Source organism: Mesoplodon bidens (assembly GCF_964165515.1).
Source record: "Mesoplodon bidens genome assembly, chromosome: 10".
NCBI lineage: Eukaryota > Metazoa > Chordata > Mammalia > Artiodactyla > Ziphiidae > Mesoplodon > Mesoplodon bidens.
This window is the reverse complement of record NC_138172.1, coordinates 20,540,275-20,563,426: the sequence shown is the minus strand read 5'-3', so window position 1 is coordinate 20,563,426 and position 23,152 is coordinate 20,540,275. Positions and strand designations below refer to the sequence as shown.

Sequence of the window (23,152 nt, the reverse complement as noted above, 5' to 3'; positions counted from 1 at the left end):
CCTTAAAATTTGACAAAATCAAAATTCATTTCCAGTATTTTCGCCTATGAAATGTCCTCTTTAATGATGTGCAAACGTTTAAAAGTACATATTTGATGATGTATATACTACATATATATCTACATATAGATATATGTGTTATTTATCTATAATTTGCAGGTAAAAAACAATTACTTTCCTTTCCGTGGTTACACATTGGAATTGTAATTTAAAAATAGAAGTTTGGGGCTTCCCTGGTGGCGCAGTGGTTGAGAGTCCACCTGCCGATGCAGGGGACACGGGTTCGTGCCCCGGTCCGGGAAGATCCCACATGCTGCAGAGCGGCTTGGCCCGTGAGCCATGGCCTCTGAGCCTGCGCGTTCGGAGCCTGTGCTCCGCAACGGAAGAGGCCACAACAGTGAGAGGCCCGTGTACCGCAATAAATAAATAGATAGATAGATAGAATTTTTGTTCAAAAATTTTCTTTTGAAGGTAGAATTACCCTGGTGGGTATAAGTCTGATATAATTAACTTTTCCAAAATAAGCTTAGAATATTTTTGATTCAAAATTATCAAACATATGCAGGAGAAACATATGCACAATTGATTTCTGAAAATTTAAGAATTTATCTTTTTGAAAGAAGTGAAAGCTGTTTGTGGAAAGTGTAATCGACTTTGATTTTTGTTGTTTGAGAAGAAATAAGTAGCATATTGTATGATGGGAGGGGCAGAGGTTCAGTCTTAGCTGATTCTGCTTCCACCCCCTTTAGTTTTTAGATTTCTGGAAGTGTTCTGCTCATTTGCATTTCCTTAGTTCAGGGGTCCTTAACATTTTTTTTTGAGCCATGGAAGTCTGGTGAAGGCTATAAACCACTTCTCAGAGTCATGTTTTAAATGCATAAAAATAAAATCCATAGGATTATAAGGAAACCAATTACATATAGTTATCAAAATATTTAAAAATTGTTGACATAGTAATAGATGTGCATCTTTATCACATAAATTCAGTAAGTACAGAAATTGAACATCTAATGATGGGATAAAAATAAACAACATTTTGAGATATCAGTTACAATTGTAAGGTGATGTGAGAATATCCATGATTTCTGTTGTTCACATAATCACAGTTGTTGCCAATTATTGTGATGTTGCCTTTATGATTGAAGGGAATTGAAAGTTTAGTTAGAGGTCAGTGAAAACAAAACACTTCTGCTTTAGTTGGATGTTACAGTGATATAAAACTGTGTTAGCTTGGGATTTGTCCCCAGATAAGATTTTTTTGGTACAACACTAGACTTCACTAGAAGTTAACAGGATTTCTTTTTTTATGACATTAATATTCATCCAGAAAACCTTAAGGAAGAAAAAAAGGTGAATGAATATCTGACTCTTACTGAAAAGAGAGGGAAAAAAGGCCTCCTTATGAGCTTGCTTATATTTGCTACTTGGTAAAATTAACTGTGCTGTTTTCTATTTCGTCACTTTATTTACTTTTGTGTTACACATTGAGGCCTAAAGAGACTCTTGGAGCCAGAAAGAAAGAGTGGAGTTATCTGATGAAAGAGGGAGCATAAAAATATAAAAAGCACAAGCTATCACTCAGGAATATGAATATAAGATCAAGGGTGGTACTTTGGGCAACAGTTGAATGAATTTTTAATATTTATCAATTTTTATTAAGAGTACGGCTTGGTTTTACAAAGACATTGTCATGTTTTAAGTTTTCTCATCTGAGTCTCTTTTTCTCAGTGCTTTAGAAATGTCACTTGTTCAAAATAGTATTGCTCTAGCATTTGAAACTTGGTTCATGGAAATTTATATTTCTCTTTAGAATGAAAAATATATCATTCTTTAGAATAAAAAGTACATTGATTTTTCTCATACTATTCTTTATAAAATACACCCTCTTTTGCTAATGAAATCTGTCTACTCTAGTTCATTAATAGACTTTACAGTACAATGTGTGAAAATGCTTTGATTCAATTCTGTTTCATTTTGACAATATTTGTAAGCACTTACTGTTGATAAAACACTGTTGTAGGTATGTAGGGGAATATAGAAAGGAATAAGAAACCACACATTCCCTGATGGTTTCCATAGAGTCAAGAAAAGGGAGAAAAAGACCTAAAAAGTGACTATGAGAAAAAAAGGTTAAAGTAATAATGACAGTAGTTATTATTGGGTGCTCAGTACTTTTCATTCATTATTATTCATTCTGCAAAGTAGCCTTCAGCCACAAATAACAGAAAATTCCAACTAAAACTTGCCTAAAAAAAAAGGTCATTTATTTCTCACATGTCAATTTCAGAGGTAGGTTGGCTCAAGGGCTGATTACATTAACTGCTTGACAACACTCGTAAGATTTTTGTTTCCTTTTCTTCCCCTGTGTTAATTTATTAGGTCAGACGCATGACTTTATTATTAGGCTGACTTCCCTTTAGGACCATAAGGTGGCTTCCCACTTTCAGGCGTCACATAAAGACTGGACAGCATCCAATGGAAAGAACCTTTCTTGTAAACTTCCTTCGGGTCCCCCAAAACCTAAAACCTGAACACAACTGAATAAATAAACAAATAAACAAAGCAAATCAACTCACCTTTCCTCATACAAAATAAAACAAAACAAAAACCTCTACCAAAAGTCTCCAGCAGATTCACGTCTCATTGTCCTGAATTATTTCACAAACTTGTCTAAAACGATTACCGGTAAGGGCATTGGGACCACCATGATTGGGTTACACCAATCAGAATTCATTTCACACCTAGGACTGTTGATGGAGCCAGCCTCCCTGGAAATGCCAGGCTGTGATGAAATAGGTGGGTTTCTGAACAAAATTGAGGTTCCTTAGAACAAGGGGAAAACGGATGTTGGGTAGGCAATCCACTGTGTATGCAGCCTTTATTATTTTTGATTTATAGCTTTGGAAACTGAAGCTCAAGGATGTTAAGTGATTTGACTAAGATTACTGTTTAATTAGGAGTAGAACCAGATTTTAAATACAGGTCAGTGTGGTTCCAAAGACTCGGCTCTTGACAGCGTCATTCCCAATGGTATAAATACTGCAATGGAAATATTTCAAAGTGCTGTATTTTTGATCCATGATACCTCTTGATTCATGTTGAATATCTCAGTTGCTGCATTTTTGTTGTTGATACGGGCCTTACTTAATGAAACTAAGTATGGTTTGATAAAAAAAAACACATGCCCCCTATTTATTTTCTCTTTGCTGCTCATACCTGCTCCTTATATTCTTTCATCTTAATGGAAACAACAAAGGTAAATTATGTGTAAAAATAGAAACAAGCTTGATTTGCAAACCTCACAGCCTCTGTGTACCCCATTTAAGACTGTGTTTAATGTGTGAATCACCTTGTTAAAGACATCAACAGAATTCTACATTTGTTTTACATCTTAGATTTCATTCCAAGCAGCAGTATTTTTACTGATGGGGAAAGGGTGAAAGCCTTGTTTATCAAAACATTTTCTTCACTTTGTAATAAGGTGAAGAGAAAATGAATGAGTAGTTTATACCTACTACAACCTTAGATTTCCTTTTGCCATAAGCCCCCGAACAACTTGAAATTTAAAACATAAAAGGCCATGAAGCTTCACTTAAACCCTATGCTTGTTTTCCCTCTCCAGATCTTCAGCTTATTGTCTCCCTAAGAGACTGAAAGAACTCTAAACATGCTGCTTCCTCCCTATTAACTTCTGCACCCAGAGCCCGCCAGAAAATATGATGGAATTCATGTTAGTTAACTGAAGTCCAAGAAATAGTCAACTCCAATTTCTAGATCCCAACACTTCTAACACCTGGACATTGGTTGACATACTTCTTCAATTAAGCTAATTAACAAAAAACCAAACCCATTTAGTTATGTAACTCACAGCAAGTGAAGGATACACTACAGTTCCTGTGTTTCCAACTGAGCAAAGAGCTTGGTAGTTGACCCAGCAACTTGCATTCTGTCTTTGACGTCTGTCTCCTTCATCCCCAGAACCAAGTTACCAGGAAGTCCTGACAATTGTCATTTTCAACGAATCCTCATATTTTCTCTTCTCATTCATATTGTCGTTTAAAAAATTTCTACTTCGGCTACAGCAGAACCCTTCTATCTGCTTTCCGCCTCTCCCGACCACACTGCTGCCAGAGTGGTCTTTAAAAAAGGCAAATCTAATAATGGTCTCTCTGTGTTTAAGGCTGTTTAATATTTTCCATTGCCCTTCAAGTAACTTCTTTCACATAGTTAATAAGTACACTGTGATCTGCCTCTCTGGTCTAGCCTATTGCCAGGCTTTGGTCCAATACCCTCCTCTCCAACCCCTACCCCCAGTATATTATGGTTTTGCCAATGGTTTTTGATTGACTAATTAGTGTATATATTATTCCTTATGGAAATCTGAAATGACACAAACCTATTTCTCTCTGATTTCTGCTTATTTTTAAAAAGAGGACAAATAAAATTTACATTTAAGCACAATTCTCTCCTTGTTGAATTTAATATTGGACAATTTTAATAATTGTGCAAATTATTTTGTCTGAGTAATTGGTTATTGTAAAATGAGTCCTTACAGAAACAAAGCAAAAGAACCAAAGATCCAACCTGTTTACTTGAATATGCTAGGCAAAGTTTAGATAAAGGTTGTAAGAAAATTGCTTCAGACCACAGAGACTAGAGGTCTTGGTGAAAATGAACAGTTTAGATATTTGAGCCACTAGAGGGCTGTAATTAGACTCTACTTCTGTTTAACCCTCAAGTTATTCATTTAGCTTCTCTTATTACTAATGCCAATTTCATATAATCACTGTAGTTTCAATTGGTTAGACAGAAATAAGAATGCTTTTCATTGCGCATGTCTGGGTGCCTTGTGGAGCAGTAAGTGTATTTGTGTAATCAGAATTCTTTGAGTTGCATTAAACTTCTTAGAGGGTGGGAAAATATTTGACTCACTTTCCTCCATTATGTGAAATGAGAAATTAAAATTCTCCCCTAAGCATTTTGTTATTGTTGTTGTTTTACGTTGGTGGGGTAGATGGTAAGAATTCAGGTAATTTGTTAAGTGTCATTTGATTACCTAAAAAAATAGCTTTATTTATAATTTTAACTAAAAATATTATTATTGTAAACTAGCAGGCTTCTGATCACCAAAGTACAATGGAATTTAATTTATGGTTGAAAAATACAATGGATGAAGTATCCATCATGTCTGCAGTACATTGTGTTTGTTTCTGGCTTCAAGCTTTTACAGAATGGTGTCTTTTATTCTTTGCTAAATCCTACTATTTAAAGATTTAAGGGGACAAATTTTTAAAAATTCTGAATATAACAAGGAAAATTAAGGTCACATCTAAGGTTGACTGTGGGATGCTACTTGCTGAATATGAGAAAGCAGGGCTATGTGTAATGTAATTTTCTTGCTGGAGAGATGGTAAGACCAGATAAGGATATTTGAAAATTAAAGTTAGATTTGGCATCCAAATATCCTTAGGTCTGCAGGTTTTTGATCTGTTTATTAGCCATGCAAAAATATATTGCTGTTTCTTAATCTGATCATGGTTGATTCTGCCGCTGGAGTTATTTTTCCCCCACACTTTGATGTGATATGTTTTATTTTCAAGTGCTCGTTTCAGAAAGATCAGCAAACAAAATAAGATTTCCACTTCCCTCCTCCATCAGCCATATTTTTTCTTTAGTTAGCCAACATCAGTGGGAAGATATTAACATGATTAACTCTCTTGTGTCTTAAATGACTGGATATTATGGGAACTGAACTCCAACTTTTATCTCTTAAATATGAATGCAGCAATATTACAGTGTTGTAATTCATTCTGAACTATTTAATCACTACAGTCTGTAGATAAGTTGGCTTCTGAATCTTTGCCTAATGTCATAACTAAGTCCTCTTTCCCATTTAAATCACCATGTCTTTGCTAAAGACAGGTGTTTAGAGAATCCAACTAAATGAATTAGAGGTTTAAAGATGCATTATTGGGCTTCCCTGGTGGCACAGTGGTTAAGAATCTGCCTGCCAACTCAGGAGACACGGGTTTGATCCCTGACCCAGGAAGATCCCACATGCCATGGAACAACTAAGCCCATGTGCCACAACTACTGAGCCTGCGCTCTAGAGCCCGTGAGCCACAATTACTGAGCCTGTATGCCACAACTACTGAAGCCCACGCGCCTAGAGCCTGTGCTCCACAGCAAGAGAAGCCACGGCAGTGAGAAGCCCATGCCCCACAACAAAGAGTAGCCCCCGCTCACCGTAACTAGAGAAAGCCCTCGCACAGCAAAGACCCAACGCAGCCAAAAATAATCTACCTTCAAGTATATTTCAGAGCAGAGTCTATGGTGAACAGACACTGGATTTAGGATCAGCATGCCTGGCTTGAGATCTGGTTCTGTGATCTGTTACTTGTGTGACTTTAGACCTCATTTTTCAAATTTCTCTGACCTTTACTTTCTTCCTGAGCATGGCTGTTACGAACATAAAGTGAAGCACTGATGTGCAGTACGTTGCATACGGTTCCCTGACAACCAAAGATAAGGTGTGAGGATGCTCAAGGTGCTGCTGGTTAATCCGTTTAAAAGGAAATCGCAATAGATGCTATAGTGTATTCTTTTGAGATTTCAAAGCAAGAAATTGGAAACAACCTAAATATCCGAAAGTAAGGAAATGTTGACATATATTTTTTGACTTCAGTAATGGAGTACTATGTGTATAGCCATTGACATGGTGCTATAAATCTGTATTTGTTAACCTGAAAAGGTATTGACATTCATTTATGAGTAAGAAAAGCACAATATTAATTATATTGCATAATCAAATTTCATTAAATTTACTAGTGTGTGTATATACACTTTGGTACACATATAAAACATATAAGGAAAGATGTACAGTGGCTACCCCTAGGTGTTAAGATTTGGAGTAATCTTTTGCCATTTGCGTTTTCTAATTTTTCTGAAACAGATTACTTACATAAGGGGACACACACACACACACACACACACACACAGAGGCAATCCAGTTTCAACCCTGAGGTTTTCTAGAATCTCTGACAACTCCTCCTTCTCTTACCCTCTAACATCTAGTCCATGGCCAAGGCATTGGGACCAGCACTCTCTTGGGTGCCAGCCGCTTTGTTCCCATTGTCCTGGCAACCAGTAGCCCAGTGCAGAAGTCATTCTTTCTCATCTGTGGATGCAACACTCTGTTTCTACCCTTCCCCTCAAGTTATATGCTTCTATTCCATTTAAATAAAGATGCTCAAATCACAAATGTTTTCTAAAGCACAGAGTTTTCTGCCATCTTTAGGTCCTGTCAGCCTTCCCAACCCCCAGCCCAGATACATTTGATAGCTTCTCTTTGTCCTAGAACTTTCCAAATATGCTCTTCAGCCTAGTATTAAAAGTCCTTCACGATAGAGCCAATGTTTATTTCCTACTGTCACACACATACCCTTTACCCAGGAAAACATAACTACTGTTCTCTGAACACCCCAGACTTTCCTGTCTCCACTTTAGACCATAGTATTCCATCAGTTTGTAATGCTACTGCCTACTCTACTTATGATTTATAGCCCAGCCACATCCCCGATTTTTCTGAATTGTAGATGTGTTCTTTCTTATATCATATATCACTTCTGAGTATCATATCGTCTTTGGAATTTACTTATGTATTCTTTCATTTATGCATATCACTTTTGAGCATCTGCTCTGTTCCAGGGGCTATCTGGATGCTCAAATATAGAAGTAAATAAGCTGGATACACCCACGCCCTTGAGCAATTAGCAATCTAATACTTAACATTTCTGCTTTATTAAATCTGTTGGCTTATGGTGCAGTTTCCTTAACTACTACCGGCCTCTGCGATATCACATATACACTGATTGCGGGCACCTAGAGTGTTATTTATGTCTGATTCTCTCCTAAGAAGCTACTATGTTGTCTTACAAAGAGAAGATAGTCAATAAATATATTGTTAGAAGGCCAGAGAGAAGGATGGAATAAAATATTTTGTTCCATATACATATGTATTATATATAACTATGTATATTATATGTATGTAATATATAATTATATATATAATTCTTAACCATGTAACTTTTCCCTGTTCAGTGTTTTTACAAATTAAATTCGATTTCCAGTTAGCACTGTTAACCTGTGAAGTGATGAGAACAAGTTATTTCTCCTAGCTGCTAGGGGACTACAAGACAAGACTGATGTCCTTAAGTAAAACTGAAGCAACGAGTACATTCTTCTATTAGAGAGGAAGTGATGAATTGAGTTTAGAACTCAGACTTCGTAATTTGTCCTAGAATCCAGAGGCCTGAGGGTAGCTTCTTAATTAATGGTTGTTGGCCTACAGAATTTAGAGGTTTAACAGTGTATTGGACACCCCAGTGCATTCATGACCTATGAATATATTTTGCCTCCAAGTTGTGTTGTTATTTTTTCTTTTTAAGTCCTTAATGCAGTTTTCCCTCTTCACTAAATAAGTCATTCACATTAGAATTTCCCTTGGAAAAGTGAACTCCCTTACTATTTATTAAGTATCTTTATCTCTTCATGTTATAGTTTTTCCTCATTTTAAAATGTGGACATCAGTTGTTTTTCTTTTCTTTTTTCTTTTACGAAAAAAGGCTGGGTAATAAATTGAAGAATATTTACAAAAAGTTCTTTTCTTTTAAGAGACTATGTAAGAAATCTAAGTTAATATTTTTAAATGAATCCTGTTTTCAAGGGAATCTTTAGTGCAGTTGTTTTAGCCGAAATCTGCTAAATCCATTAAATATATAGCAAACCAACAAGCTCTGTTTTAATCTTAAGAGAAATCTTTATCTGAGGAATTAGGTATACCCGTATGGTTTGGTGTGTGAGAGAATGATACTGAAAAGTTCCATCCAAATTGGTTGTGCACATTGTACTGTATTTCATATAAAGTTGAAAAGCTTGCTCTTGTCTGAATCCTGGCACACAGGATATGTTGTTGATATTTTGTTTCTCCAACTGAATTATAAGTTCCTTGGGCCCAAGAATCATGACATATTATTTGTGTTAAGTCATTGCGTTGCAGGAAATCAAAACATTCGTTGATTTGGTCTACTTAATTGTATATTATTTTGCAAAACAAATGCCTCTTTTATGGTATGAATACTTTGTCTTATCAATCTGAGTTTTCATATAGTGGTCTAAGAAATTAGTTTTAAGACACGTGTATAGAGTGGAATCTTTCTTTTATTTATTGAACGTAGATGGAATATAATTTTTGATGAATTTTTTCTTCAGAAGTTTATTTATAGAAACTTTACATATTTTAATGAAATTTACATTCAGGATGTTTTAGTGTTGACATATATCTTTTGTCAACTCTGGGAGAAATTTGGTTTCCAGTCTATAATGCTGAATATTCTAAATATAATAAAGAAAATAAAATCAGCAAATGAAGGGGCTAAAATGCAGATTTTCCGCTCCTATTGTCAGTTGTTTGAGATTAGACATCATGAAGCACCTTTCTTACCTTCTGCAAGGTAGCTGTGTCTTTTCAAATCCATACTAGTGTGGAAATTCAGCTCAAGAGGAGAAATTGCCTGATGTCTTATTTAATACTACGCCTCTAGGAGTTATCCCTTCTCTTTTTTTCTTGAAGTTATACGCTGGCAAAACTATGTCATTGCCCTTGCTTTTTGTCTTTGCTGCACATTTACATTTCGACAGGCTTAAATAATGGCTAAAATGGTTGAAGTGATTTATGTCTGTAGACTGATGTCTTCATTTGCTCTCTTCACATTCCTTTTTGTACTAATAGTCTGGTGCACACCTAGCGCAGGTACGTTTTATTAGAGAGTATATTCCCTCTACATGCTGTTCCTAAGCTGAAAGAAATGGGCCATAATCATATACAAATAAAGTATCTCTTTGTGGAATTTACAAGAAATGGAATGTCCTTATTCCTGAGCCATAGAACATAGGGGACTGTTTCTCTCCCTATAAGATTGCTCTTTATACTAATGTTGATTAAGTGAATCACACCAACAGCTGTTGTGACATAGAGGAAAATGAGTCTCCTGAAAAATCTCAGTTGAAACGAGTAAATCTCTTGAAGTTTCTAGTTAGCTACAACTTTCATTTTCCTGTTGAGACAGGAAAGATTGGTTCCCAGTTTCTACAGATGGCTTCATTCCGAGTTCATAAAATTGCAGTTAATAATGGTGAGCTAAGATCATTCTGGATTTGATGTACTGCCCTATCATCATTGAAAGAGAGTGTTTAAATCTGCTGTTTAACAACTTATAGGGACTTTGCACTGATTAATTCATCTGGTCATAGTCTCAAGGCTGACATGGCATCTTCTAGGCCTTCCATTCCGTTGGGATCAACATCATCATTTTATAAGAAATGAACTTACCACTTTATAGGCCTAGTTGGAAAGAAATTTCAACCATCAGCTGTAGGATGTGCCATGTGAATTTAATTTGTTGACCTATGAGAACACAGATCTCATCTTTTACTGGACTTTCTCAACATAAAATAAGGTTATCAGAGAAACAAAATGATTCTGACATTTGAACTTCGGTAGAAGACCAATACATTTAAAGTAAATACGCTACTTCCTGAAATGTTCAGTGTTCCATCAGCAGCACATGTCAGGTTCTTAAGAAAATATTATCCCTTGTGGAGCAAAGCACTGAAAATCGTGGGTGCTGTCTCTTAGAGTAGACATTATTTGGAAGCCACACAGCATCTGTTCTCCTTTCATTCTGGTGCTAGCATACTGAATTTCCTCTGAAGAAACATCTCTCCCCCATTATGCGTAGCCTTGTGGCGCTGTCAGTCACGGTTTCCTGCCCTGCCTAGCCAGGATGGGGACTCATGGACAAATCTGTTGAGCTTTCTTCCTTGAGATTTGGAGTCTTGAGTACAGGGGGATGAGAGGACAGAAAAAGTGTGTGGAGCTAATGTTTTAGGAATGGTGACCTGAATATATTGTTAAATCTTGCTATCTGGATCACCAGAGCTAGATTACTTCCTGTCCATCCTGGACCTGAATTTGCCATGTAGACTGCAAACTGACTCCCAGCTTTCCAATAAATACTGCTCTTCATTAATTTAACTAGAAAAAGTATCTGTTACTTTCCTCTCAAAAACGATGTGATGATTAATTTTATGTGTCAAGTTGGCTGGGCTAAGGGATACCCAGGGAGCTGGTAAAACATTATTTCTGGGTGTGTACATGAAGTTATTTCAGGGAATAGATTGGCACTTGAATTGATAGTCTGATTAGAGAAAATCTCTTTCCAGAGTAGGTTAAGGGATAAATAGAACAAAAAGAAAGAGGAAGGGCATATTTTCTGTCTCCACTGGAGCTAGGACGTCCATCTCCTGCCCGTAGACATCAGAACCCCTACTTCTCAGAACTCCTTACTTGGACCAGGATTTACACCACTGGCTCTCAGAACTTGGGGCTTGGCCTGGAGCTACTCCACCTGCTTTCCTGAGCCTCCAGCTTCCAGACAGCAGATCGTGGGACTGCTCAGCCTCCATAATTGTATAAACAAGTGCCTCATAATAAATCCTTTATTATCTATCTATCCATCCATTCATCTATCTTCTATCTATCTATCTGTCTATCTACCTACCTATCCTATTGGTTCTGATTCTCTGGAGAACTAATACAAACTATTAAAGCTTCATTTTATCATTGTTAGATCTTGAAAGTAGTATGTTATCCTTCCATAGTCCTTTACCTAGTTTTCTTTTGAGAATAAAATGCAGTGGGTTATATTTTACTACAAGATAAAATATATCTCTAGTAGGCATTTCCAGGGTAGAGAGTTCATTGGAATCCAAGATGCTGACTGACCAAGGTCTCTGAAAGGCTTGAGGCTTGGTTCCTGGGCAAACTCCCCGCACTCATCAAATGCCAGCCTTCCTTTGGGTCAAGATGCTCCAGCCCTTCTTGTTTTTGTTCACTTCATGGAACATGCCATGTTCTTTCCTGCCTTGAAAGAAATTGCATTTCTACTTGAAATTGTATTTCATTTCCTGTGCCCTCCCGTCAGTAGATGCTTTCTCAATCTTCGGGTCTGAAGCAAAATCTCTAGCCAGCTTTCCCTGTCAGCGTTACTTAAACTGGGCACTGATCTCATATATCCTGTTGCCCAATTGATAATCTTCACAGGGATTATCTTCAGCATTTCACACTTAACCTGACCCACCCAGATCTTCTGATTCTCCCATCTCCTGCCAGTTTTTCTCTTATTCTTTTTTTTTTTTTTTTTTTTTCCGGTAGGTGGGCCTCTCACTGCTGTGGCCTCTCCCGTTGCGGAGCACAGGCTCCGGACACACAGGCTCAGCGGCCGTGGCTCACGGGCCCAGCGGCTCCGCGGCATGTGGGATCTTCCCAGACCGGGGCACAAACCCGTGTCCCCTGCATCGGCAGACGGACTCTCAACCACTGCGCCACCAGGGAAGCCCTCTCTTATTCTTCATGCAGCATTACCATCATGCAGTGTCTCAAGCCAGGAGTCAGCCTTGCCTCCTTTCTTTCTGTTGGCCCACACCAGGGCACCAGCCAATTAAGTTGGCTCTACCTCCAAAATAGGTCCTGAATCCTATTCTACCTCTTTCACCTTCACAGTTTTATCCTATCCCACTTACCATCTTTTGCTTGGTTAACTGCAGTGTCTTCTGTTTTATTTCCGAGTACGCTCTTTACCACCTCCAGTATAAATGAGTCCTTTTATTCCCCTGCTTAGAATCTGCAGTGCCTTCTAATTCAAATTAAGGAAAAACACCTAAATTCCTGACTGTGACCAGCAAGGTTCTACATTATTTGCAACTTGAGCCCTTTTCTTCCCCTTTCCCTTCCTTACTCCCTCATTTCCTTTTTTTCCTCCTTCCCTTTCTTCCTCCTTCCTTCCTTCTCATCCAGCCAGTCTGAGCCATACTGTCTTTAAACAGGATCGTTTTCCTGTTGGAATGGTCTTCCCAGATTTTTGCAGAGCTGGCTTCTTCTTGTCATTTACGTCTCCACTCAAATCTCTCTCCTTCAGAACTTCTCTGACCACCGATTCTCAAGGACAGTTCCCCACACGAATTTCTATCACATTATCTTGTCTTAAAGCTTCAAAACAATTACCCTGTGAAATGACCTTGTGCTTATTTTACTTCTTTGTGTGACTTGCAAGGACATATTTTCACATATAATTTCTCCCTTCAGCTCTGGTTAAAAACAGCACAACATTCTATTTGACTATTGCCTTCTTCTTACCTGTATTTTGGTTATTAGGTAACAAGTTCCTGGAGACCTCAGAAACAAGAGCTAATGATTCTGTTTCCTGTGTGTACATAGTAAAAGGAAGCTAAGATATGCTATTGGTGGAAATTAACAATTGAAAATAGGCGTTAGTGTGGCTTAATTTTTAAGCTAGACACACAAAAGTAGCCCTTTTAAAAATGAAAATCATCTGAATAAGCGAATTAGCATGCATTAATATTTAGTCATTATAATAAAGCACTGAAATACATGAGTTCCTTGAGGGCCAAACCTGTGGTGTTTTCATTTTTTTGACATCTTTGTTTCTTCGCCTAATATGTTGTTATCTGTGAATTCAAGAGGAGCTTCATCAAATGCTTGTGGAATTGCATAAAGTATGCATTTTGGAATTGTCTTAATGCTCAAGATCTGAAATTATTTTTCTGAGCAAACAAAGTGAACTGTCTTCACTTAGAATCAAGGGAAGTTGAGTGAATTTATGAATGTCAATAAATGTAAGATTTATACTTTCTCTATCTCATTTGCAAACAAACCTTAATCAAGAATGAGCTGGGGGGACTTCCCTGGTGGTCCAGTGGCTAAGACTCCGAGCTCCCAATGCGGGGGGCCTGGGTTTAATCCCTGGTCAAGGGAGCTAAACCCCACATGCCGCAACTAAAGATCCCACATGCCGCAACTAGGACCTGGCATAGCCAAATAAGTAAATATTAAAAAAAAACACTGAACAACTATTCCTAGAATTGAAAAAAAAAAAACTAAAAAAAAAGAATGAGCTGGGATTTTTGTGTTATGGATTTGAGGTTTTGCATTATATTGAGAAGGAAATTTGTGTAACATGGCTTTTTGGACCTCTTGGATGTTTTCCAGTATCTTGGAATATTAGTCTCTAATACTCCTGAATTTTGATTAAATAATAACCACTGTATTCAAGATGCCAACTCATTGGTGACTTGACTCCTCTACATCAATACTAAATAAGTTTAGGGAAGTCTCCTTTAAAATGTCTCTAAATAATAATTTTGAAATCACCAAAGACAGTAGTCACCATGTGACTGCTTACGGAAAAGGATCTGTAGTTTGTTCTGAGTTACTACAGAATTCTCAACTCCCAGGCTCTTTTCTTCCTGACCTTTTTGGAAAGTGAGAGAAAGCTTATTCATTGCCCTCTCCCTGTCCCCACCCCCTGGCCATTTTTTAAAAATCAAGTATTTTCTCTAATATGAATTTTCCCTCTGGGGCCCACCCAGTGTAGCAGGTATGGGACCGAGTCAGCATCAGGTTAGAAGATTATAAAACTATGCTTCGTACATTGAGGGCACACTTGTAACTTGGGATAATTTTATTCTTCCCTCTATTTATTACACTCATAAAGAGACTGCTCCACTAAAACCGTTACAGAGAGCTAGTCTTCTGAAGGACAAACGGTTTTATTTCGATCTGCTTAACTTCACACTTTTTAGGTCACACCATTGTTTTGACTTTGTGTGTATATATATATATATATATATATATATATATATATATATATATATATTTATGGAAAACCAGTTTTTAGGAAATTGTACTAGATTTTGTTAAGAGATACAAGCTCTTAGAACAGAAGTTACACACTGGTAGCCCATGGGCTGAAATAGACTCACAGAACCTGGTTTCATTTGTTCTGCATGGCCCTTTCTTGTAATTGTTGTTTGTTGTTGTTAATTGTTATTATTTAACCTTTAGAAATCAGGAGATTTCATATAGAAATCCACTTTCTCCTGAAAAATCGGGAGACACTCTAAGAAAGCGTGTGCAGTTCAAACACTGGTGATGCTGTGATTTTAAACTGCAGATGGCAACAATTTAAAGGTTTCCATCCCTTCATTCTGATGTTTCTCTTCCCTATCAAATAGTGTAAGGAACGAGCACTGAAATGCTTACCCAGAATGCTCCCTGGTTTAATGGGGTGTTACATGCCATCTTATTCCACCTGTAATTCCCCCCCCCCCAATTTCTATGTTATATCAATTTTTCCTTTGTAACCTTTTTCACGTTTGGGCCTATTTTCTTCTCCTTGTTATGACTTTCATGCTGGTCGTGTTGTCCTCACTTCAGGGCTACTGAATGCATTGCTGTCTTAGCCATCAACATCCCCCTTGCCTTAAAGTTTCCTCTGCCTGCCTAATCCCACTTTGCACTCCAGTTACAGATTTAAATGACGCTTCAGTATATTAGTCCCTGACCTCAGACCTGCAGTGACAACTTAGAACCCATGTCCAACTAACGACTTAACCTATAGTTGGAACTCAGTCTTTCTGGCCTCCTTGTTTTGTGTTAATCCATACGCAGGTAACTAGTCCAAATGCCCATTTCCCTAGTGCCAAAGCGGGCATCATGCAGCCTGTGATTTGCACCCAGCATTACTCCTCTTCACCTGTGCCAATAGAGGATGACCACCTTCAAGACTGGCCTTTCTAGACCACTTTGGTCCACAGTTACACAGTACAGTTCATCTTGCCTGATGCATATTTCACAATCATATTTTGTTTCTCTGATTTTCTTAAAACAGGGTTTCCCCAGGTATGGTCCCTGAACATGTTACTTCATGTTACTTGCTCTTAAGCATTTATCTGGGCTCCACCTATATCCTCCTGAATTCCTTAAGTTGGGACCCAGGAATTTGATCAATCTAAAATTTGAGAAGTCAGGAATTTAAAGGCAAGATGATGAATAATGGTACAAGATTGCCAGGTAGTTTGATAGAAGGTAAAATAGGATTCAGTTAACTTGACTCCGGGTGCATTTTCAGGTTTATTGGTGTGTTTCTTAAACACTATTTACCCTAATTGTTAATAAAAGCTCTGGATGTTGCTTTAAGCAGCTCTTTGACACCATTGCCGAGGCCATCAGGCCCATGGTCCATAGGAGAGAAAGTAGAAGGCAAATAAGAACCTCTTCACCTTTCAGGGGAAAGCAGAACAATTAGATAAAATTCTTGAGTGCAGGGCTGTGTTTCTTTCCTTCTTTCATATTTTAAAATTGTTCTCTGTTATGCTCATGCCTTGTCTCCAGTGATACCGCTGTTAATAAATGTTGACTCGAATTGGATAAATTGACTGAATGTTTGAAGGTGAGAAGTTAGAGTATCAGTACTCAGGTTGACAGTGGTGGTGCTAACTCCTGTTGGTCCCATGCTCACTCTGAGGTCAGGTACTGTGCTCAGTGGTTTATGTAGATTATGCCAGCGAGTGCTTGCTGCAACCCTAATAGGGCAGAGCTGTGATTCCCTATGTTTTAAACGTGGCCAGTATTCAGCTGGAATTGCAGAGGGAGGCAAGAGGCACTGTGACGGGAGAAGCAATTACTTTTGCTCGTCATGCAAAAAACTTTTGAACCACTTTCCAGTCTCTTCAGTCAGTCCTTCCTGTCTGTGGGTTCTGCAACTGTGGATACAGAGGGCTGACTGTACCATGCCATTTTGTGTAAGAGACTTGAGCATCCTTGGATTTTGGTATCTGCAAAAGGTCCTGGAACCAATTCTCCTGCAGATACCGAGGGATGACTGTATTTCTTTTTCTTTTTTAAGGGGGAGGGGGTTTGATAAATTTCAAATACTGATAACTGTTGGAGAAGGCATTGTGACAAAGTGGTTTAAGGCAAAGAACAGAATTTGGAAGATTTGGGTTCAAGATTCAGTTTGCCACTTAACAGCTCTGTGAGTTTGAGCAAGATCTAGTTTCTCTGAGCCTCGGTCTTTTAATCTGTAAAATGGGACAATACTACTGCACACCAAATGGTTGTAGGGACCACGGGAAGGAATTTATGTAAAATGCTGTGAGAGAAACAATGGCAGGAATGACTGAAGCGTCAAGAAGGACCTCTGTGTTTGCTGTCCATGCTGAACTTTGGCTGAACACTCAAAAATAAAGCTGCTGAATAGTTGCTGAATTGCCAAAAGGAAACAATAATGCTGAGAACTGGACTTTCTTTGGACTAGGAAACCCTACCTTTCCCTAGTAAGGGATGAGACGTGCTTGATAACCCAGTTGTATATATGGAACAAATTTACCCTCCAATCCAAATCACTGTTTTAAACAACTTGTCTAAGCCTGCATGAACTTCCTCCTTTTTTCCATAAAACCACCTGCCCGTTTTCCTCTGTTGAGACACTATTCTGGATTCCTCCGGGATCTGTGATTCCCCAAATTGCAATTCTAAGATCCCAAATAAACTGCCTCTTTGCATCTTTATAGAGGTCCTTTCTGTTGACAAAGCTATTAAAATATACAGTGCTGGTACTAGTGCAGATTGTTCGAAGTGTGAACCAGGATCTCAAAAAAACATTATATTATTTTGAATCATGCTTTAAAGAGGAAAGAAAGACACAAAAGTAATAAGATCTCTCCCCCATAATTTCACAAAGTAGGTGTTCTAGTCCTTGGCTAAGGAATCTGAAGCTCAGAGAGGTTAAGCAACATGGCACAGCCAAACAGCTAGTAAACAGCCGAGCTGAAAACTTAAACCTTCACCTGCCTGACTTTAAATCCTCTGCTCTTCCCATTGCACCAGCTTGCTTTAAAAAGAAAAGAAAAAGAAAAAAAAAGCCAACATAGATCCTTTTTCTTAACATTAAAAAAAAAAAAAGACATTTATGTTCAAAAACTAACTCATCCTGGTAATTCCCAATTAAGATGTTGTCATCTTGCATCTGGCTCGAATCCCTTTTATGATACAGTAAAAATAATTTGAGTGTAGCTTAAGTGAAGTGTCCAAATGGGCTAAAACAGGTCACCTAGGAAGTTAGATTTTGTAGATTATAAGAATTTAATCCTAAATTGTACTTAATGGAGACAATTTTTTAAAATGGAAATTCTTCAGGAAACAAATGACTGGTATATCAATTTTTGTCATTATTTCTCTAGGAGACATCTATAGCATGGGCAATTGAAGCAAAAGAAATAAGATAAACTACACTATAAGTCACAGTGAAGAACTTCTCTGTCTTTGCGGGCTTGGTCTTCTCAAGAAAAACACAGAGGGATCTTTAGCCTGAGTTCAGTTTTTTTACTTCTATATTGTTCTTTTTAAGATTCTATTTAAAAGATTGTTTAATAAAAAGAAGTGAGAGAATTTCTTAGCTCTGTGGCTTTTTGAAGGGAATGATTCTGGGAATACATATCTGTACCCACTTTTATCCTGAAATAAAGTCTTCACTGGAGATGAGTTCCAGCTATTAAATTTGATTATGGGGCCCTGGGGCAAAAGGATAATCTTTTTTTAAAAAAGTAAACAGTTAAAAAATGAGGATGGGGTAAAGCAGGATTAAGAATAAGAGTGGATGGAAGAGTACGTGTGAAGGTGGAGGTGTTGATTTAAACACTGTAGGAAAACTTTCTGAGCACAGATCATGTCCTGACAAGTAACTTAAACATCTTTTCTATGAAACACTGTGTAAGGTGGTAGTTCAACTTATATGCTATGGAGTCACACAGTCTGGGATCAAATCCCCGCTCTGTTACTTCCTAATTTTGTAATTTTAGGCAATTGACTTAAACTCTTTGAGACTCCATTTTCTTACCTGAATAACAGGAGCGATTAATGCTTCCTAGGGTTGTTGTGATGATTCAGCATAATCATTAATACACATTGTCATCGTGTTTGATGTCATGATGATGATTATTATTGGTGTTGTAGAACTTACTTGACATATATATTAAAGTCTCCTGTTACCTTAGAAAACAATTTGGAGGCATGGCAACAACTTAAGAGCTGTCTTTTAACAACAGAATAGATTCGGGAAATGAGGTAAAAGACGCAACTTATCTATTTAGATAGAATATCAAGTTGGTTTCCTTTTAAAGATGTTCATAAAAAGATTAAAGACATTAAAGATGTTCATAAAAAGAAAAGATTATGAAACCAAACCTTCTAGTAAATAATCATGAGTTTATATGTATTTTCGAAGTGCACATATCTGTACTTCTCCTAGGAGGACGTATCGATTTGTGTGTGTATTTCAAGCAAGCATCTTACGCACGTCGTGCTTGTGGCTGACAGTGCTCTCCCGGGGGAGGGTGGCTTCTGTAATTGCAGTGAATGGCAATTCTATTTGTAGACCTGACTTCCTACAGCCTGCACTCCTTTCTGTGATTATTATTTAAAAAATACTTGTCCTCAAATTATTTCATCTTCCTGGCTACAAGGGAGAAAATTCTCCAGCACAACAAGAACCTCACAGGTAACATGTATTTGAATTGAAAATGTATATCCTCTTACCCATAAAATCATCTGAGTGACCTCTGCAGTCTAAGGAATACAAAAAACATTTCAATACTAAACACCCTCAAACTACCACTTGGGCCAAAAAAAAAAGAAAGAAAGAAAATCAGAAGTATTAATGTCATTTGAAATGCTGGGACATTTTTCTTCCTTCTTCCACACTCTTTTTTGCTTATAAACAAAAGCACAATTCTCACATTGATAGAAAATCAACAGCAAGAGGACTTACCTTCCTTCAACCAAGAAATGTTATTTTTGTCATTTTCAAAATGCTCAGCTGTTCTGACTTTTATCTTTTCCAGCTCAGTTTCTGACATCTAAGTGGAAACAGAATTGGTTATATAAAAAATTCATTAAGAACCCAAATTTATAACACGGAGCCTTATATTTAGAGACGACTATCATAATATAGGAACATTTTATCTCTGTAGTTTTTCAGCTCCCTGTCTAGCGTTAAGTCTTACATTTTATCCATGTATAGTATTTTACAACACTGACATTGAAAACGAAACTTTAGATGATATTTCACTTTTCAGCAGTCAAGATTGCTGTAAGCTCTGATTTCTGAACACGAAAGAAAAACAGATGAACAAGTAGCCCCAGATTTGTCAAAACCCAAACATTCAGTGACTGTTCTAATGCATTTCTTAATAGCCTAGAGAAAAGCATGCTGCAAAGTGACGTGCAAAGCTAGAAAGACTAATAAACACCAAAGGACTTTTCAGCAATGTGCTGGGTAGGAGAACCTTACGACCTCAGCCAGGCCAAGCTGAGCTTCCTGAAGGTGTTGAGACCTATTAGGCATTCTCAGTACATTGCACTTGACTTCCTCCATGGCTTGATCGCAGTGAGCTAGGATGCCCCACTTGCATCAGCAGCTCGGTGTACTTACCTGTTTGTTCCTAAGGGAGGAGGCCCAAGGCGTGGGACGGGGGAGCAGCGTGCCGATGCTCTGGGCAGCCTCCCTTCTTGTCTCTCAATGTCCAGCATTCCTCTGCCCTGCTAGAAGTGAGCGAAGAAGCAAATACGCTCCCTCCCTGGGTGGTGCTAGATTTGTATTGCTGCCAGAAGCATCCAACTTGCGGCTGAGAGGTTTTTTTTTTTTTTTTTTTAAGGTAATGTAAAGCCTGTGGTTCAAAACAATAAAAACCTTCTCCAGGCCAGCACTTATTTAAAATGACACTCTGCAAAACAGGGTGAAAAGAAGGAACTCTTTTCAAATGGACGGAGTTTCTCCAGTCTCCTTCTTTCCACACCCGCCATTCATCACTTACAGTTAATATTAAGGATGTAGAAAGAAGAGATTGAAAAATATACGTAGGCTATTTGGGTTAAGAGAAAAGGAAGAGAAACCTCTCAGGGTTTATTTTCTAGAAGTTCACCCTGCAGCTGCTGTTTCAAAAGGCAAGTTTTTCTAACATTTTATAGACAACAAGAAAACATTTCACATTCTTTTGAGAGTCTGCAGGTATTCCCAAAAGAATTTGGAATCACATTCCAAAGAGGATTTGTCATTAGATTCTTAGGCAAAGATAGTACTGTTTTCAACAGAAGGTTAACAGCAGACAGCATAACCCATAACCCTTAGAGATGCATGATAATAAATAGTCCAACATTCCTAAATGTTGTTGTTGGTTTTATTTTATTTTTATTGGAGTACAGTTGCTTTACAATGTTGTGTTAGTTTCTACTGTCCAGCCAAGTGAATCAGCTATACCTATATACATATCCCCTCTTTTCATCATAAAAAATAATCTTTATTTTTTAACCCAAAGTGGTTTGCCTCCTCCAGTGTCTTTACCTGGAAACTCTCTGTTATCTGATGGACTTGTATCCATTTCACCTCTTTTCCCAACTTCATTCCTTCTTCTACTTTGCTTCCAGTTTTGCGTGAAAATTGACTGATCAACATAGTTTTTAAAAACAATAAAACTGGGAGCAAAAGATAAATTTCAGATTCCTTACATAGCCAAGGAAGACCTTGACCGGTCAGAGTCTATAACATCATTTTCAAACTGTGGCTTAAAGTTTTAAGATTTCTCCGAGGTGCCTATCCTTTCCCTTTAACCTAATTGCAATGCTGCTGTTCTTGAACTCACCTGCTTTTGTTATGAACATTTCAGAATGTTGCCTCAAAAGCCCACCTCCACCCCCATCTTGAAGCCTTCTTGATGTCTAGAAACAGTCATTCCCTTCTCTGATCCCCCTTGGGACTCCTGGCATCATCATCTCCATTGTGGTCTTCTGTAAACCTGTCTTATCTTCCTGACAAGGTTAGAAACACCTCCACCCCAACCCCCCAGGGCTCAACCTCTGTCTCTGCATTTTATGCATCTTGCTCAGCATAGGACATGATCACCTATAGATTAACAATGGTTGGATAAACAAAACCAGCATATCAAAAACACCAGTGGTGTTTTCCTTGTCCCAAAGTCATAGGAAACACCTGATTACGATGTTTCTCTAGGTTGTCTCTTTTCTCTAGTTATAGCACTTTATGTCCCTTCATCATAAATTGGAGACTTAATCTAATGCCCTTAATAGTTCGGGCATTGTCCTTTGGAAAAGCAAATTATCTAAATTTTATGTATTCTTAGGGTCAGAAAGATGTTTGGTAAATGACAATCACAGTGATCTTAAAACAATAGAGACATCATTGGAGCTAAAGAAACCTAAGATGCAAACACTGTCCAGATGAGAAGAAATAGTCAGGTGTTCAGGCGAGAATGAGTGAGCTGAAACACTGCTGATCACATTATTCCTCCTAGTTTATTTTCAGTTGTATTTTAATCATAGACCATATGAGTATCCATGTTATTCCTCAACAGAAACTATTTTTTTTAAGATTCAAAATGGTTTTAGATCTCTGTAAGTTTACAAATTGTATAACCTCTTCTTCCGTGCAATTTCTAAGGCAGAGAATCCATTCCTACCTTGAGTGTGTGATGATGAAGCCTCTCCTTGGATTCTGTGATTATGTTTACATATTTTACTTATGTTCAACTAAACTAGTTTCTAATTATCTGTCCCCAGAGCAACATATAACTCAAATCCTGTCCACATTTCTTACTTTGAAGGTTATGGTTTACTCTTGATTTTTCTTTAGATTTTTCTTGATTTATGCTTTGATTTTTCTTGATTTATACATATTTTTCAATTTGTTTTATACATATCTTTCCACTTGTTTTACTTTTGCAATTACTGTGATACAATTATTTGTATTTGTTAAGTAAATTGCAAACTTTAAAATCCTTTGGAAGAATAGTTCTGAGGAGGGAATTTTTATGAAGATAACATTCATTTCTAATTTGGAAATATTATCCAGTTTTGACTGATATATTTTATTTTATTTTATTTATATATATATATTTGTTTATTTATTTTACATCTTTATTGGAGTATAATTGCTTTACAATGGTGTGTTAGTTTCTGCTTTATAACAAAGTGAATCAGTTATACATATACATACGTTCCCATATCTCTTCCCTCTTGCATCTCCCTCCCTCCCACCCTCCCTATCCCACCCCTCTAGGCGGTCACAAAGCACCGAGCTGATCTCCCCGTGCTATGCGGCTGCTTTCCACTAGCTATCTATTTTACGTTTGGTAGTGTATATATGTCCATGCCACTCTC

General features: G+C 37.5%; 1 protein-coding gene across 2 annotated transcripts in view; it reads right to left on the bottom strand.

Annotated features, from left to right (window-relative positions):
* MDFIC2 (MyoD family inhibitor domain containing 2) overlaps positions 1-19,836 on the bottom strand; it is a gene marked incomplete at its 5' end in the record, with an annotated part of 99,707 nt that extends 79,871 nt beyond the window's left edge. For both annotated transcript variants that reach the window (XM_081246997.1, XM_081246998.1), the window contains one exon: positions 19,749-19,836. In XM_081246997.1, the coding sequence (XP_081103123.1) occupies positions 19,749-19,836 (88 nt within the window). The remainder of the gene's footprint in view (positions 1-19,748) is intronic.
* Positions 19,837-23,152: the final 3,316 nt, after the last annotated feature.